Here is a 17,326-nt window from a genome sequence, read left to right as displayed (position 1 = left end):
GGGAAAAGTGCAGAAAGCCACTGCGACTGTCCACTCCCTGCTGTGCAGAAAAGAAAGGCAAAATGAGAACAAGCCTCATTCTTACCCTCCTCACCCCAGAGGTGTGACTATATCATACATGCTTTGGCACACTGCAGGATGCAGTCATTTCATTGTGCTGCCAAGAGTGCCTTGTTCTGTAGTGTGCTGAGAGTCTCCCGAGGGACAGGGATTCTGGAGCTGGGAAAAATGATCTTCACCACGGCTGTGCCAGCATGTGTTCTGCTAATCCAGTCAGGTAGGTGTATTTGTGCACTTCCTATTGTCTCCTGCAGTTTTTAGTAGGTTACGTGGAGGTCTGTGCTGACAAGAGGATGAGGTCAGGGAGAAATGCAGAGGGGTAATGGAAGTAGGTATCTGAACTTTCCTTTTCTTTGGAAACACAGAATAGTTTGGGGCAAACACAGCCTTAAACACAGAGCAAGTGAGAGAAGGAAGCAAGCTGCTCTGCAGACACATTTCTGCCTGTGTTGCAGGTCTTGTTGGAGGTGTCCCCCAGAAGCAGTTCTTCTCTGAGGTTACAGCCACAGTTGGGCAGCGAGTGGTTCTGCCCTGCCAGTCCACCACTGAGGACAGTGACAGCAATTTGAATTTCTTCTGGTTCCGTCAGCTCCCAGGGAAAACCTTGAAATTTCTCCTGCAAGCGTTTACAGCTACAGGGAATGACAAGTTCCGCAATGGCCAATTCTCGGTGGTGGTCTACAAAAATAAAACAGCCCCCTTAGAAATAGCGACTGTCTCTTTCCAAGACACTGCAATTTATTACTGTGCTCTGAATCACCACGTTGAGCTAAGCCCCATTTCCGCTCATGCAAAATCTGCATCACCAAGAACAGCACAGGAGGGGTGAGGCTCTGCATCTTCCAGTCTTGGCACTGCTTTCATCCCCGAAATGATCCTCTCCTTCTTCTATCAACCTTTCCAACATCTCTTATCCCAACTCCTCCCTACTTTTCTCAAAGACCCCATCTATGCAGAGGTATTCAGACCAGGGACTTAGAAACGCAGGACCATGGGACTTTGCAGAAGCCAAGACACTCAGCTTTCCTCAGTTCCTCATACAGAAACCAACACCCTTCAAGGAAACAATCAACAACCCTGGACATAACCTCCAGTTGCAGCATCAATCCTTACCTGCTCTTGATTCCTCCGGGAGATGACGCTGCAGAACCAGTGCTGCTGGGGTGACAGTGTCCTGGACAAGGTCTTGACCCAGCTGTGGGCAGAGCTGTGGGATTCGTGTCTCTGCTTTCCTCCTGGCCAGCCCTAGCTCTCGACACAGCTATCCGATGGACCACAGACCCTCATCTTGCTCCTCTTTGCAGAGCAGCCAAGGAGCAGGAAAGCAGATTTTACCTTAGTGCCTCAGAACTAGGCAGGGTATCCATCTCTGTGCTGCATATGGTTAAATGATGAGATCCTCCCACACCCAAATCAGCATAAAGTCAACTTCTCTGGAAACACTAATAAAGAGAAGAGCTAAAGAAAGTGCAGTAAAACTAAGAAATACCTAAGTGACCAATAACATTGCAGCCCATGAGGCAAGAGGCTCTACATATTAATAAAGGGTACCCCCTAACACTGCTCTGAGATCATTAAATAATGAAGCTTGATAAAGACGAAGATGAATAAGATGAAGATGAAGATGATGATCATGGTGGTGGTGGTGGGATTCCCCTGGGGTGAAGTTCACTATTTGGTAGCACTGGGGACCCAAAGGCAATTTGTTTTAGGCAGCCCAGAGCCAGGGCAGGACTCAGGTTGGCCTGTTCTCCCCATAGAACAGGCCAGGGAGCCTCCTGCAGCCAAATAGGTCCTGTTGCCCACAAGAGGTTTTCCCACCAGGACAACCATAACTGCAGTACATTGGCCATCAACACAATGGATCTGAAGGACACCTTCTCGTGTCCTAGCAGGAATGACAGAAAAAGACATCCAAGGGTAGCCTGGCAATTTCATTTACTTTCTCTTTACCACTTCTCAGCTCTTGGGTTCAGGGTTGGCACAGGCCAAACCAGTGCCAAGGGAGTAACAGGGTTCTGACTGGAGCATAGAGTGGGGTGAAGCTGAAGCAGGCAGGGATGAAAAGCGTACAGGCAGGCCAAATATGGGGAAAGGTAGGGGTAGCTAAAACGGAGCAGTTCTGGCTATGTGGACTCCCATGTCTGTGGGATTATTTGCTGTACCGGAAAGGATGACAAGGAGACTCAATTGCTGAGGGCCCAAGCAGATCCCTGCAGCTCCCATAACCTTCATACCAGCATCTCCTACTACCCACCTCTGCTGTTTCCTCAACATGGAAGGCACAGCGGACATAGCCCAAGGTCTCCGGTCACACACAGGACAGCCATCCAGCCCAAAAGGAAACAAAGGCAAGAATAGGATAGCTTGGTCCTGCCTTCACTGCACCGTCCCTTCATATGTTTGTATACACTGATTAAAACCCCCCAGAGCCTTCTCTTCTCCAGGGTAAACAGTCCCAGCTCTCTCAGCCTTTCCTCATGTACGAGCTGCTCCAGTCCCACCATCACCCTCATGGCCCTCCACTGGCCTCTCTCCCGTATGCCCAAGTCTCTCCTGCAGTGGAGAGCCAAGAAATGGAGCTAGTACTCCAGGCGTGACCTCGCCAGTGCTGAGTAGAGGGGAAGGACCACCTCCCCGACCTGCTGGCAACGCTTTGGCTAACGCAGGCCCGGATACCGCGAACCCTCTTTGCCGCAAGGGCAAATTTCTGGTCAAGCTGTCGTCCAGCAGACCGCTTGGGTCCTTCTCTGCGAAGGCGGTTTCCATCGGAGCAGCCCCCAGCCTGCCCCGGTGCACGGGGCCGCTCCTCCCCAGGCGCAGCACTTTGCTGGGGGGGTCCTGTCAGCCCACTTCTGCGGGCCGTCGAGGTCCCTGCGGATGGCAGCAGAGCCCTCCGCGCGTCTCGGTCCCCGCGGGCGGGGAATGGATGGGAGCGAGGCCAGGGCGGGCCGGGCGTGCGGGGCACGGGGCACGGGGAGCGTCCTGCGAGGGGCCGCTGCGGGCCGGCAGCCTTCGGCAGGGCTCGGCCGGGCCGGGAGCCGGGCCAGCGCCGGAGCCGCGCTGGGAGCCGAGGGGCAGGAGCCTTCGCCTGCCGGGGCGCCGCGCTCCTCCTCTGCCGCTGCCGCTGCCGCTGCCGCTGCCGCTGCCGCCGCCCCTGCCCCGCGGCCCTCCCCGCGCCGCCCCTTCTCCTGCCGCCAAGGGGCCGCGGCCCCGGGGGGCCGGGGCTGTCGGGGGCGGGCAGAGGCGTCGGCGCTGCCCCGGCGAGGGGCCGAGCCGGCGGGGCGCGCAGAAGCCGGCCCGAGCCCGGGCCCGAGCGCGGCTCCGCTCGGCTCCTCTGCGGCTCCCGCCGGGCCCTTCGGCCCCGGCCGGCCCCGGCGCGGCAGGGCACGATGGCGCCCGGGCTGGGGCCGTGGCTCCTGGCCTTGGCCTTGGCCGCGGGGCCGGCAGGTGAGAGCCGGGCGGGGCGGGCAGCGAGCCCGGGGCTGGGCCCGGGGCTGGGGCTGCCCGGGGCCGCGGCTGCTCCGGCGCCGGGCGCGCTGGCCTTCCTTAGCGGGGAGGCGGGGAGCGGGCGGGGGAGAGTGCGGGGGAGAGGGCTTTCGGGAGGCTTTCGGGCAGCGGGTCGGGGCGCAGGTGTCGGGAGCAGGCGCGGCTCAGCCCCGGGGCGGCGGGGGAACGTCCTCGGGCCGTGGGCGCGCCCTGCCCGGCTGCCTGCGCTCTCCGTCCGCAGGGCTGTGGGCGCAGCTGAGGCTGGTGGAGGACGGCGGAGGGCTGCGAGCGCCCGGGGAGACCGTGCGCCTCTCCTGCCGGGGATCCGGCTTCAGCTTCGGGAATCGCGCTGTTTGGTGGTACCGTCAGGCGGCCGGCGGCAGTCTCGAGTGGGTGTCCTACATCAGCGCTGATACCTCAGTTACTGAATTGGGGCAGTCAGTGGAGGGTCGAGCTACGGTGTCCCGGAACAGTTCCCGGTCCGTGTCATTTCTGTCCCTGCGGGACCTGCAGCCCCGGGACTCTGCCCGCTACTTCTGTGCTGTTGCACGGGGACAGGAAATCCAGCTGAGCTTTGACACAAACCTCCGTCCGCAGGTCTGTGGGCGCAGCTGAGGCTGGTGGAGGACGGCGGAGGGCTGCGAGCGCCCGGGGAGACCGTGCGCCTCTCCTGCCGGGGATCCGGCTTCAGCTTCGGGAGTTACGGAGTTTGGTGGCACCGTCAGGCGGCCGGCGGCAGTCTCGAGTGGGTGTCCTACATCGACGGGTACTCGGCTACTACGGAGGAGTACGGGGCAGGAGTGCAGGGTCGAGCCACTGCCTCCCGGGACAACTCCCGGTCCGAGTCGATTCTGTCCCTGCGGGACCTGCAGCCCCGGGACTCTGCCCGCTACTTCTGCGCTGTTCACACACGGGGACAGGAAATCCAGCTGAGGTTTAACAAAAACCTGCTGGGGCCCGGCCCACTATGTCAGAGCTGTGGGGCAAGGGGCTGCTTGGGGTGGGGGCCCCACGGCGGTTCCCAGGCAGTGAGGTTCCATCACTCTGCACTGCAGGAGTTCCTGGCCTTTTCTGCACGCTGCGGGAATTTTAACTTATGGGAAATTAAAACAGAGTAGGATTGTGAGCAACAAAATCCTGGAAACACCTTCCTCCACACCTCCCACTTTCCTCCCTTGCTCAGCTTCACACCTTCATTCCCAAGTCCTCTACCTCCTCTGCCCAAGTGGCCCATGGGTGATGGGGTTTGAGGTGAAATCATAACACTTCACCTCTACTGCTCCTTCCTCCCTCCCATGGTCTGCAGTCCTTCACAAATGGCTCCAGGGTGGGTCCTTTTGGAGGGCTGCAGTCCTTCAGGATAAACATGGTCCAGCATCAGCTGTCCACAGGCCCCAGTTCCTGTCAGGGCACACTCATGTACTCTGCCATGTAATCCTACACAGGCTGCAGGGAAACAACTGTCCCACTGCGGTGTCTTCCATGGGCTGCAGGGGAATCTCTGCTCCTGTGTCTGGAGGACCTCCTCCCCCTCCTTGTTGTCCCATAGGCAATGCCTGCTTTGCTGATGAGCTCAGCTTTGGCCTGCAGCAGGTATTATCCTAGCTGGCTGGAACAGGCTGTGCTGGACACGAGGCGGTCCCTGAGTGCTTTCCACAGAGGCCACCCCTGCAGTCCCCTGCTACCAAAACCTTGCAATGGACGTGCCGTACATGGGTGTCACAGCCCATCTCTGTGCCAAGGTGGTGACTGGGCTGTGCCTGGGGCACGGAGTGGGGACTGGTCATGGCCGGGTGGTGTCACAGGTCCAGAGAAGTGGGAAGCCAGAGCAGAGCAGGTCTGTGAGCAGAGAGGAGCTGGGGAAAGGTGAGCAGAAGCCACTCTGACCATGTAGGACCTCATGTGCGTGGGGTCATTGCCTGTTCTAGCTAAGTAGACTGGGATGCGGGCTTGGAGGGTTCCACACTGGGGAACTTGGCACACCCTTTCACACCTTGCATGCCTTTGTTGTGGTTTAAACCCAGCCAGCAGCTAAGCACAACGCAGCCGCTCATTCACTCCCCCCCATCCAGTGGGATGTGGGAGAAAATTGGGAAAAAGAAGTAAAACTCGTGGGTTGAGATAAGAACGGTTTAATAGAACAGAAAAGAAGAAACTAATAATGATAATGATAACAGTAATAAAATGACAACGGTAGTAATAAAAGGATTGGAATGTACAAATGATGCACAGGGCAACTGCTCACCACCCGCTGACCGACACCCAGCTAGTCCCCGAGTGGCGATTCCCTGGCCCCACTTCCCAGTTCCTAAACTAGATGGGACGTCCCATGGTATGGAATACACCACTGGCCTCTTTGGGTCAGGTGCCCAGGCTGTGTCCTGTGCCAACTTCTTGTGCCCCTCCAGCTTTCTTGCTGGCTGGGCATGAGAAGCTGAAAAATCCTTGACTATAGTCTAAACACTACTGAGCAACAACTGAAAACATCAGTGTGTCATCAACATTCTTCGCATACTGAACTCAAAACATAGCACTGTACCAGCTACTAAGAAGACAGTTAACTCTATCCCAGCTGAAACCAGGACAGAAAGACATGGACAGAGCAGAGCAAATGCAATGAAGGTCCATGAAGATGAAGACAAGAGCATCTGACACACAAGGGGAGCCTGAGAGGACTGGGGTTTTACTGTCAATGTCACTACTGGAACAGGTAGTCTCCACTCTCAGAGATACTCAAAACCGAACTGGACAATGTTGTGAGCAGCCTACCGTGGTGGTTTGACCCAAGATGGCAGCTAAGCCCCAAAGAACTGCCCACTTACTCCCTCCACAGTGGGACAGGAGGCAGAATCGGAAGGGTAAAAGTGGGAAAATTTGTGTGTGGAGATAAAGAGAGTTTAATAAGCAAAACCAAAGCAGCACACACAAATCATGCAAAATAATAAACTCGTTCTCTACTTCCCATTGGCAGGCAGATGTTTAGCCATTGCCAGGAAAGCAGGCCTTTACCACGCATAACGGTTACTTGGGAAAAGCAAATGTCATAATTCCAAATAACCACATTTCCTCCTTCTTTCCCCCAGCTGTTATTGCTTCGCATGATGTCACGCGGTAGAGAGTATCCCTTTGGCCAGTTGTGGTCAGCTGTACAGCTCGTGGGGGAACATGAGAAACAGAGGAGGCAGTGACGCTACATAAGCACTGTTCAGCAATAGCTAAAACATTGGTGTGTTATCAACATGGTTTTGGTCACAAAAAATTGCAGCTGCCTATACAGGCTGCTAGGAAGAAAATTAACTCTGTCCCAGCTGCACCCACTACAGTTACTGAACACCGTTTAACCCTGCTTCAAGCAGGAGCGTTCAACTAGACCTTTTCCAGAGGTCCATTACAGCCTCCACTCTTCTACCATCCTAGGAGCAAAACTGGTGCTTCTTCTGCTCCCCTCTTCTTATGTTGTTTCTGGGGAGCCTGAGATTACAGCATGAGGCCTGATGGCCAGCCAGAGCTTTTAAGAGACAGCTTGGGGGGCTGGAAAGGCTGTGGGAGTACTCTTGCATCCTTGGGTTTCTGACTGGGGGGAACACCTCTAGTCTTTGCTCCTGGCCTCATGCCCTGTACTCCCTGCACTCCTCCAGCAGTGGCCTTTGGGTGTGATGAAATTCCCTCCCCTGCCCTCCATTCTGTCCAGGAACCCTGCCTCCAGCGACAAGCTGTGGCCCGCAGTAGGCCTCTCAGGCCCCAGGAAGCAGCCAGTCAACCACCCAAATGGCAATGCACGTTATTCCCCGTCCTTCCAATGCCAGGCTCTGGGTTTGTGTACGTGGTTGTACAAACTCGTGACGTGTACGTAGCTGTCTCCGCACCTTTACAGAAGAACAACACACAGTAAGCTCTAAGAGAAGACCACACACCTTACATGCGGCAGACGCCAGTTATACAGAAACCATAACCATGCTGACTAGCTGTCCTGCCTCCTCTGGGGGCTACTTTTTTACCTGCCCATATTACTTTTGTATCACTTGCATTTTTCTCTTCCAGCTTTGAACTCGTGTAAAACAGCTGTTTCTGGAAGTCCTCAGGAAAGAAGCAAATTCTGAGTTTCAGTTTTCCCCTTTGCCCTGGCACATACCACCTACAAAACCAGAGAAAGTTTGTGCACATTGCCTCTTGTCCTGTCACCAAGCACCACTGGAAAGAGCTTGGCCCTGCCTTCCCTACAGCATCCCTTCATATGTTTCCATATATTGACGAGATCCTCCCCAGAGCCTTCTCTTCTCCAGGGTAAACAGTCCCAGCTCTCTCAGCCTTTCCTCATGTACGAGCTGCTCCAGTCCCAGCATCACCCTCATGGCCCTCCACTGGCCTCTCTCCCGTATGCCCAAGTCTCTCCTGCAGTGGAGAGCCAAGAAATGGAGCTAGTACTCCAGGCGTGACCTCGCCAGTGCTGAGTAGAGGGGAAGGACCACCTCCCCGACCTGCTGGCAACGCTTTGGCTAACGCAGGCCCGGATACCGCGAACCCTCTTTGCCGCAAGGGCAAATTTCTGGTCAAGCTGTCGTCCAGCAGACCGCTTGGGTCCTTCTCTGCGAAGGCGGTTTCCATCGGAGCAGCCCCCAGCCTGCCCCGGTGCACGGGGCCGCTCCTCCCCAGGCGCAGCACTTTGCTGGGGGGGTCCTGTCAGCCCACTTCTGCGGGCCGTCGAGGTCCCTGCGGATGGCAGCAGAGCCCTCCGCGCGTCTCGGTCCCCGCGGGCGGGGAATGGATGGGAGCGAGGCCAGGGCGGGCCGGGCGTGCGGGGCACGGGGCACGGGGAGCGTCCTGCGAGGGGCCGCTGCGGGCCGGCAGCCTTCGGCAGGGCTCGGCCGGGCCGGGAGCCGGGCCAGCGCCGGAGCCGCGCTGGGAGCCGAGGGGCAGGAGCCTTCGCCTGCCGGGGCGCCGCGCTCCTCCTCTGCCGCTGCCGCTGCCGCTGCCGCTGCCGCTGCCGCCGCCCCTGCCCCGCGGCCCTCCCCGCGCCGCCCCTTCTCCTGCCGCCAAGGGGCCGCGGCCCCGGGGGGCCGGGGCTGTCGGGGGCGGGCAGAGGCGTCGGCGCTGCCCCGGCGAGGGGCCGAGCCGGCGGGGCGCGCAGAAGCCGGCCCGAGCCCGGGCCCGAGCGCGGCTCCGCTCGGCTCCTCTGCGGCTCCCGCCGGGCCCTTCAGCCCCGGCCGGCCCCGGCGCGGCAGGGCACGATGGCGCCCGGGCTGGGGCCGTGGCTCCTGGCCTTGGCCTTGGCCGCGGGGCCGGCAGGTGAGAGCCGGGCGGGGCGGGCAGCGAGCCCGGGGCTGGGCCCGGGGCTGGGGCTGCCCGGGGCCGCGGCTGCTCCGGCGCCGGGCGCGCTGGCCTTCCTTAGCGGGGAGGCGGGGAGCGGGCGGGGGAGAGTGCGGGGGAGAGGGCTTTCGGGAGGCTTTCGGGCAGCGGGTCGGGGCGCAGGTGTCGGGAGCAGGCGCGGCTCAGCCCCGGGGCGGCGGGGGAACGTCCTCGGGCCGTGGGCGCGCCCTGCCCGGCTGCCTGCGCTCTCCGTCCGCAGGGCTGTGGGCGCAGCTGAGGCTGGTGGAGGACGGCGGAGGGCTGCGAGCGCCCGGGGAGACCGTGCGCCTCTCCTGCCGGGGATCCGGCTTCAACTTCGAGGACTATTTCATTCTGTGGTACCGTCAGGCGGCCGGCGGCAGTCTCGAGTGGGTGTCCTACATCGAATGGGATTCGGGTTCTGTGAAGCAGTACGGGGCCGGAGTGCAGGGTCGAGCCGCGGTGTCCCGGGACAATTCCCGGTCCGAGTCGATTCTGTCCCTGCGGGACCTGCAGCCCCGGGACTCTGCCCGCTACTTCTGCGCTGTTGCACGGGGACAGGAAATCCAGCTGAGCTTTGACACAAACCTCCGTCCGCAGGGCTGTGGGCGCAGCTGAGGCTGGTGGAGGACGGCGGAGGGCTGCGAGCGCCCGGGGAGACCGTGCGCCTCTCCTGCCGGGGATCCGGCTTCAGCTTCGAGGACTATTTCATTCTGTGGTACCGTCAGGCGGCCGGCGGCAGTCTCGAGTGGGTGTCGTACATCAGCGGGCCATCGGGTACTACTAAGCAGTACGGGGCAGGAGTGCAGGGTCGAGCCGCGGTGTCCCGGGACAATTCCCGGTCCGAGTCGATTCTGTCCCTGTGGGACCTGCAGCCCCGGGACTCTGCCCGCTACTTCTGCGCTGTTCGCACACGGGGACAGGAAATCCAGCTAAGGTTTAACAAAAACCTGCTGGGGCCCGGCCCAGGGTGCACAATATTTGGAGCCAGTGAGTGCTGAGGTGGCTGAGGGCTGTTCCCAGGAAGAGATTGTCTATCAGTGCACAGTGCAGGTAGTCCTGGCTTTCGGGAAGAGCTCCTTTCCCAGCACTGCCAAGTTCCATCTCCTGAGTCCCAAACTCAGTGTTTTATTCTGAGAAGGTGGTTCAACGTGTTTCCGTCACCCAAGCAGGCCGGCTGCTCTGCCTGCCTGCAGCCCCTCGCTGCCCTCCCTTGGCCCCTTCTTCCCTGAAGTACCCAAAGCACTTGGGCTTTGACAACACCGTTGCCTGGCAATGCCATTGCCTGCTTCCATTGACCCTTTTGTGGGCCATTGCCTTGCACCAGTGAGAGTAAAGCAGTCATGGAACAGCCCTGCTTTTGTTTCAGGTGCATTTCAGGGTGATGAGATCCAAGCGATGAGGTCTACAGTGTCATGGCAAGCAGGGAATACCGGGACCTTACGATGCACTTACAGCTCCAATGCCTCCTATATTTACGTGGCCTGGTATCAACAGTGTCCCAGTGGACCGCTGCAGTACTTGCTGCAGAGCAAGGGCCGGGGAGGCTCCTACAGCCACACAGCCCCTTTTGCCCGCAAGAGGTTTTCCTGCCAGGCTGACAAGAGCTCCGGGACGCTGATCATCACCGAGCTGGAGCTGGGGGACAGTGCGCTCTATTACTGCACCCTGCAGGGACCACAGTGAGAGACACTTGGGGTGTGCCTGAGCAACATCAGCTTCCACCGCTCCTGCTCTCCCCTCCTGCACGTTCACGGGAGTCACAGCCTATCTCAGGGGTGAGTCAGTGAGCGGACTGTGCCTGTATTCAGAGAGAGAGGGGTGTCGTCGTGGCCGGGTGCTGTCAGTGGTCCAGAGAATAGAATAGAATAGAATAGAATAGAATAGAATAGAATAGAATAGAATAGAATGGAATAGAATAGAAGAATAGACAATTTCAGTAGGAAGGGACCTACAACCATCATCTAGTCCAACTGCCTGACCAGTTCAGGGCTGACCAAGTTTAAGCATGTTATTAAGGGCATTGTCCAGATGCCTCTTAAACACTGACAGGCTTGGGGCATCAACCACCTCTCTAGGAAACCTGTGCCAGTGTTTGAGCACCCTCTCGGTAAAGAAATGCTTCCTAATGGCAAGTTAGAACCTCCCCTGGAATAGCTTTGCACCAGTCCTGCGCATCCTATCACTGGATCCCAGGGAGAAGAGATCAGCACTTCCCTCTTCACCTCCCCTCCTCAGGAAGCTGTAGAGAGCAACGAGGTCAGCCCTCAGCCTGTTTTTCTCCAAACCAGGCAAGCCCAAAGCCTCAGCTGCTCCTCACAGGACATGCCTTTCAGCCCTTATGGGGGGAATCCTGGTGTGGGAAAGCTAAGCAGAGCAGATCTGTGGGCAGAGAGGAGCTGGGGAGAGATGAGCAGGAGCCGCTCTGGCTGTGTGTAACACCCTGTGTGTGGTGTCATTGCCCATCCTTGCGAATTGGACAGGGGCAGAGGAGGAGTTGGACGTTTCCACATGGGAACTTAGCACACGCTTCCCAGCCTTTCATGCATTGCATAAATTGAGGAGATGATCCTTCCCCTCTACTCACAGAATCACTTAATGACTGTGTTTGGAAGGGACCTCCAAAGGTCATATGGCCCAACCCCTCTACTCCATCACGGCTACCTAAAGCCGGTTCTGTTGCGCGGGACTATGACCAGCCATCTTTTGAATATCTCCAAGCATGGAGACGCCACAAGCTTCCTGAGCAACGTTTGCCAGTGCTTGCTCACCTGCATGCTGAAAAAGGATTTTCTGACGTTCAGAGGGATACCTTGAGACATCGCAGCCTGTTCATCCTTGTCTCCTGGGGTCACAGGTGCCCTTTCTCAGGAGCAGACAAAGGCCTCAGGCCCCACAGTACGGAGGGTCTCAGAGATACCTGCCACATCTCTGGTGTACCCACCATCAACGGCAGCTACACTTGGGACTGGATCTAGCAGACTCATGGCAGAGACCTGCAGCATATAGTGTTGCAGTATCCATGGTTAAAATCCTGATCCATGGCTCTTTGCAGGGGAACCCCAACAAGGAGGATATGGAGGGTGCCCGCCACCAGGACTATACTCCAGCTGTCCATGAGCTTGGGGCATAGGGAACCCAGCACGTCCTCCCATGTTGGGACAGCCCCAAGTGGTCCAGGGCACCTTAGGCCACCCTGGCCCTGCATCCCCCTGTGACGGTCTGACAAATTCAATGTCTCAAACATCCGCTAAAAGAGCTTTGCTGGAGAAAATGGCATCTGTAAAAATGCTGGATTTTTGTGAACAGGACAATGTGACCAGAGGAGAGGGCCCCACGGAGGGTGGGAACACACTTCTCCAAAGCCCCAATTCCTTATCTGAAGTGACCAGGAGAAGGAACACAATTTATGCCTTCCTGGAGGAAGAAGGTCCCACAGAAGTTGGGACTGTGCTTCTATCTTAAGTGGTCATGCCAGCAGGAAAGGAGAGGCAACTCCACAATGAACCCCCCCCCCCCAAGCTCACTGACCGATTCCAGTGAACCCCAGGTGTGGGAACTGCGCATGTTGAGATCATCAACTAACACACTATAAAAGAAGAGAGAATGAGTCCTCAGTGCGCGCCCTCCGGAACTGGTTCTCTACGCTGGCTGGACTAACGCTGGACCCAGGACTGGTGAAACCCTTCTGTTCTCTTCTCTCTTTCTTTCTTTCTTTCTCTCTCCCACTCCCTCTTTTCCTTCTCTCTTTTCCACAGTCCCTACACCTCATCCTTTTAAACATAAACCGTTGACCAAGTCTGAGACTAGGAGTGGATCTAGCCGCCCCTGGGCTTCTCTTTGAGAAGGAGTCCAGAAAGCAAGGGGGTCTGCTCTGAACCTCGTGACTCAATGGGAGGGCTCTCCTTCTGATACATTTCCTGTTCCTTTTTCCATTTCATTTTTCTATACTTCCCTCCTCTTCTCAAACAGCGGCTTAATGACATGTTGCAAGGTTCCTATTAACAAGTTCATGTGTACTTGGACAAAGTTAGCTAGGTTGAATAAATGTTGGTTGTTGTTTGAACTCCCCTGGTGTCGTTTCACCTTAATTCTGACAAAGCAAATCCACGAACCTGAGTTGCTCCAACTTTGGGATGCGACACCCCCTGCTTCTCTTCCTGGCTTCAAGCCTCCAGTTTCAGTGGTTTCCTCTACCCTCTGCAGCTGCCTTTTTCCACCCTAGTCCTGGAGATTCCCTCCCCAAAGGGACATGTTGGAGCACCCATCAAAAGAGAGGAGAGGGAAGGGATGCAGAGAGTCCGTGGAGGGCCGGTGTGGAGTGGGCGATGCTCCCCAAAATGGTGGTAGCAGTCAAGAGGGTGACACTGTGTCAGGGCTCAGTAGGTGTCCCCTCCTGTGGTTGTAGGGGAGCTCAGGGTTCCTGCGGAGTACAGTGAGCACAGAGAAGGGAGTGACCCTGCTCTGCTGAGGAGCCTCAACAGCCTCGTCCCTGCTGAGTCCTGTGCACGTGAGTTTTGGGGGATGAGCTGGGGGCTTGAGCCTACACATGTAGCCCAGAGGTTCAGTGCCACAGACACCCAAGATCTCACCTGCCCTTTGCTGCCTTTGCTGCTTGGGAGGTCTGGGAAGGCTTTGATGGGAAGAGGCAGCAGGATAAGTGTCAGCAGGAGGGAGCACATGCCAGAGTAGGGTGCTGGGCCAGAGCTGAGGGAGCAGAGGGGGAGCATATCTGCCTAGGGGTGCCCTGTCTAAGCAGAGTTGGGCTCAGGGGGCTCACATCCAGGAGCGGCAGCTCAGCAGCACCAAGGGAAAAGGGCCCCCAGGGAAGACAACCTGCCAACCCATAGGGCCAGCTCCTAAGTCCCAGCAGCACTCTCCAATCCTTTTAGAAGAGGAAGATTGGGGGTGGCTCAAAACCAGCATGTCACCTTTTACCCACCAGAGGTTTTCCTGCCAAACGAGGGCTCTGTGATTGCACCCTGCAGGGTGGGAGACACCTGGGAGTGCACCAACAGCTTCACCTTCTTCTGCTGCTCCAGCGCCACCTCTTCCCTTCACTGTTATCCTAGACCAAAGGTGCAACTAGGAGCGACTAGGAGTGACTGTAGTGACAGAGGCACAGACAGGGAAAACGTGGGCAGAGCTGTTCTGCAGGCAGCGAGAAGCTGGAGAGAGGTGAGACAGAGCGGGCCTGGCCATGTGGACTGCCATGTGCGTGGGGTTACTCTTCATCCTAGGTAAGTGGAAGGAAGGGGTGATGCCCTCCAGGAACTGAGCATGCCCCTGTGCTCTGCACGGCTCCGTGGAGCTGTGCTGACTGCTTGCAGCCTGACCTGCCTCTGCCTCTCGATGTCGTCAGACACCCCTCAGAGCACAGTGGGAAGAGCCCTCCTCCTCTTCTAGCCGTGAATTAGGCGCCTCTTTCCAGCCTGTCTCCTCTGCTGGGAGCCGAGGGGCAGGAGCCTTCGCCTGCCGGGGCGCCGCGCTCCTCCTCTGCCGCTGCCGCTGCCGCTGCCGCTGCCGCTGCCGCCGCCCCTGCCCCGCGGCCCTCCCCGCGCCGCCCCTTCTCCTGCCGCCAAGGGGCCGCGGCCCCGGGGGGCCGGGGCTGTCGGGGGCGGGCAGAGGCGTCGGCGCTGCCCCGGCGAGGGGCCGAGCCGGCGGGGCGCGCAGAAGCCGGCCCGAGCCCGGGCCCGAGCGCGGCTCCGCTCGGCTCCTCTGCGGCTCCCGCCGGGCCCTTCGGCCCCGGCCGGCCCCGGCGCGGCAGGGCACGATGGCGCCCGGGCTGGGGCCGTGGCTCCTGGCCTTGGCCTTGGCCGCGGGGCCGGCAGGTGAGAGCCGGGCGGGGCGGGCAGCGAGCCCGGGGCTGGGCCCGGGGCTGGGGCTGCCCGGGGCCGCGGCTGCTCCGGCGCCGGGCGCGCTGGCCTTCCTTAGCGGGGAGGCGGGGAGCGGGCGGGGGAGAGTGCGGGGGAGAGGGCTTTCGGGAGGCTTTCGGGCAGCGGGTCGGGGCGCAGGTGTCGGGAGCAGGCGCGGCTCAGCCCCGGGGCGGCGGGGGAACGTCCTCGGGCCGTGGGCGCGCCCTGCCCGGCTGCCTGCGCTCTCCGTCCGCAGGGCTGTGGGCGCAGCTGAGGCTGGTGGAGGACGGCGGAGGGCTGCGAGCGCCCGGGGAGACCGTGCGCCTCTCCTGCCGGGGATCCGGCTTCAGCTTCGGGAGTTACGGAGTTCTGTGGTACCGTCAGGCGGCCGGCGGCAGTCTCGAGTGGGTGTCCGTTATCAACCACGATTCCTCATTCATTCGATTCGGGCAGTCAGTGCAGGGTCGAGCCGCAGTGTCCCGGGACAATTCCCGGTCCGAGTCGATTCTGTCCCTGCGGGACCTGCAGCCCCGGGACTCTGCCCGCTACTTCTGTGCTGTTGCACGGGGACAGGAAATCCAGCTGAGCTTTAACAAAAACCTCCGTCCGCAGGTCTGTGGGCGCAGCTGAGGCTGGTGGAGGACGGCGGAGGGCTGCGAGCGCCCGGGGAGACCGTGCGCCTCTCCTGCCGGGGATCCGGCTTCGACTTCGGGCTTTACGCAATTAGGTGGTACCGTCAGGCGGCCGGCGGCAGTCTCGAGTGGGTGTCCTACATCGAATTTGATTCGGGTACTACGAAGCAGTACGGGGCAGGAGTGCAGGGTCGAGCCGCGGTGTCCCGGGACAATTCCCGGTCCGAGTCGATTCTGTCCCTGCGGGACCTGCAGCCCCGGGACTCTGCCCGCTACTTCTGCGCTGTTCACACAGGGACAGGAAATCCAGCTGAGGTTTAACAAAAACCTGCTGGGGCCCGGCCCACAATGTCAGAGCTGTGGGCCAAGGGGCTGCTTTGGGTGGGGGGCTCAGGGCGGTTCCCAGGCAGTGAGGTTCCATCACTCTGCACTGCAGGAGTTCCTGGCCTTTCCTGCACACTGCGGGAATTTTAACTTATGGGAAATTAAAACAGAATAGGATTGTGAGCAACAAAATCCTGGAAACACCTTCCTCCACACCTCCCGCTTTCCTCCCTTGCTCAGCTTCACACCTTCATTCCCAAGTCCTCTACCTCCTCTGCCCAAGTGGCCCATGGGTGATGGGGTTTGAGGTGAAATCATAACACTTCACCTCTACTGCTCCTTCCCCCCTCCCATGGTCTGCAGTCCTTCACAAATGGCTCCAGGGTGGGTCCTTTTGGAGGGCTGCAGTCCTTCAGGATAAACATGGTCCAGCATCAGCTGTCCACAGGCCCCAGTTCCTGTCAGGGCACACTCATGTACTCTGCCATGTGATCCTACACAGGCTGCAGGAAAACAACTGTCCCACTGCGTTGTCTTCCATGGGCTGCAGGGGAATCTCTGCTCCTGTGTCTGGAGGACCTCCTCCCCCTCCTTGTTGTCCCATAGGCAATGCCTGCTTTGCTGATGAGCTCAGCTTTGGCCTGCAGCAGGTATTATCCTGAGCTGGCTGGAACAGGCTGTGCTGGACACGAGGCGGTCCCTGAGTGCTTTCCACAGAGGCCACCCCTGCAGTCCCCTGCTACCAAAACCTTGCAATGGACGTGCCGTACATGGGTGTCACAGCCCATCTCTGTGCCAAGGTGGTGACTGGGCTGTGCCTGGGGCACGGAGTGGGGACTGGTCATGGCCGGGTGGTGTCACAGGTCCAGAGAAGTGGGAAGCCAGAGCAGAGCAGGTCTGTGAGCAGAGAGGAGCTGGGGAAAGGTGAGCAGAAGCCACTCTGACCATGTAGGACCTCATGTGCGTGGGGTCATTGCCTGTTCTAGCTAAGTAGACCGGGATGCGGGCTTGGAGGGTTCCACACTGGGGAACTTGGCACACCCTTTCACACCTTGCATGCCTTGCATAAATCGAAGATATGATCCTTCCTCTACTCACAGAATGAGTGATATTGGAAGGGACCTCAGCAGGTCCTATTGTCCAAACCCCCTGCTCCACCAGGGCACCTAGATTGAGGCCTTGTTTTCTTTTCACCCTCACGTCAGGTATTTCTGAAGATGGATGAGATTCTTCTGTGAGCCCTCTCTTCCCCAGGATTCACATTCAAAGCAGGCTCAGCCTTTCCTTGTAGGAGAGATGCTCTAGACCCCTTCTCATCTTTGTAGCCATGTGCAGGACTCTCTACCTTATGTTCATGTCTCTCACATACTGGAAAGCCAAGAGCTGGACCCAGTACTCCAGGTGTTTCCTCCAGTGCTGAGTAGAGAGGGAGGATCCATCCTGATGATGATACTTTCTCTAATGCCGTGAAGGATACCTTTAGCTGCCTTTGCTGCCAGGGCACATTGCTGGCTCATGGCAAACTTGGTGTCTCCCACAACATCGAGGTCTTTTTCTGCAAAGCGGCTTTCCAGCTGGGTGACCACAGCCTGTCCTGGTGCATGGAGTTGTTCCTCCCCAGATGCAGGACACTGCTCTTCC

General features: G+C 58.6%; 2 protein-coding genes and 1 gene segment (V, D, J or C); all 3 read left to right on the top strand.

Moving 5' to 3' along the window:
* The window catches only part of LOC142034583 (M1-specific T cell receptor alpha chain-like), a 137,276-nt gene that overhangs the window by 10,423 nt on the left and 109,527 nt on the right, over positions 1–17,326 (top strand). The window lies entirely within an intron of this gene.
* Positions 1–17,326, top strand: part of LOC142034582 (T cell receptor alpha chain MC.7.G5-like) — an 88,673-nt gene that overhangs the window by 20,425 nt on the left and 50,922 nt on the right. The gene's annotated exons all lie outside the window — the stretch shown is intronic.
* On the top strand, positions 14,533–15,442 carry LOC142034587 (Ig heavy chain V region C3-like). The segment is given in 2 exon segments: positions 14,533–14,705; positions 14,986–15,442. Coding segments are annotated over 2 exon segments (432 nt in total).

The sequence above is a fragment of the Buteo buteo genome, chromosome 9 (genome assembly GCF_964188355.1).
Source record: "Buteo buteo chromosome 9, bButBut1.hap1.1, whole genome shotgun sequence".
Lineage (NCBI taxonomy): Eukaryota > Metazoa > Chordata > Aves > Accipitriformes > Accipitridae > Buteo > Buteo buteo.
The sequence above is the reverse complement of the archived record's forward strand: the minus strand, read 5'-3'. Positions and strand labels throughout refer to the sequence as shown.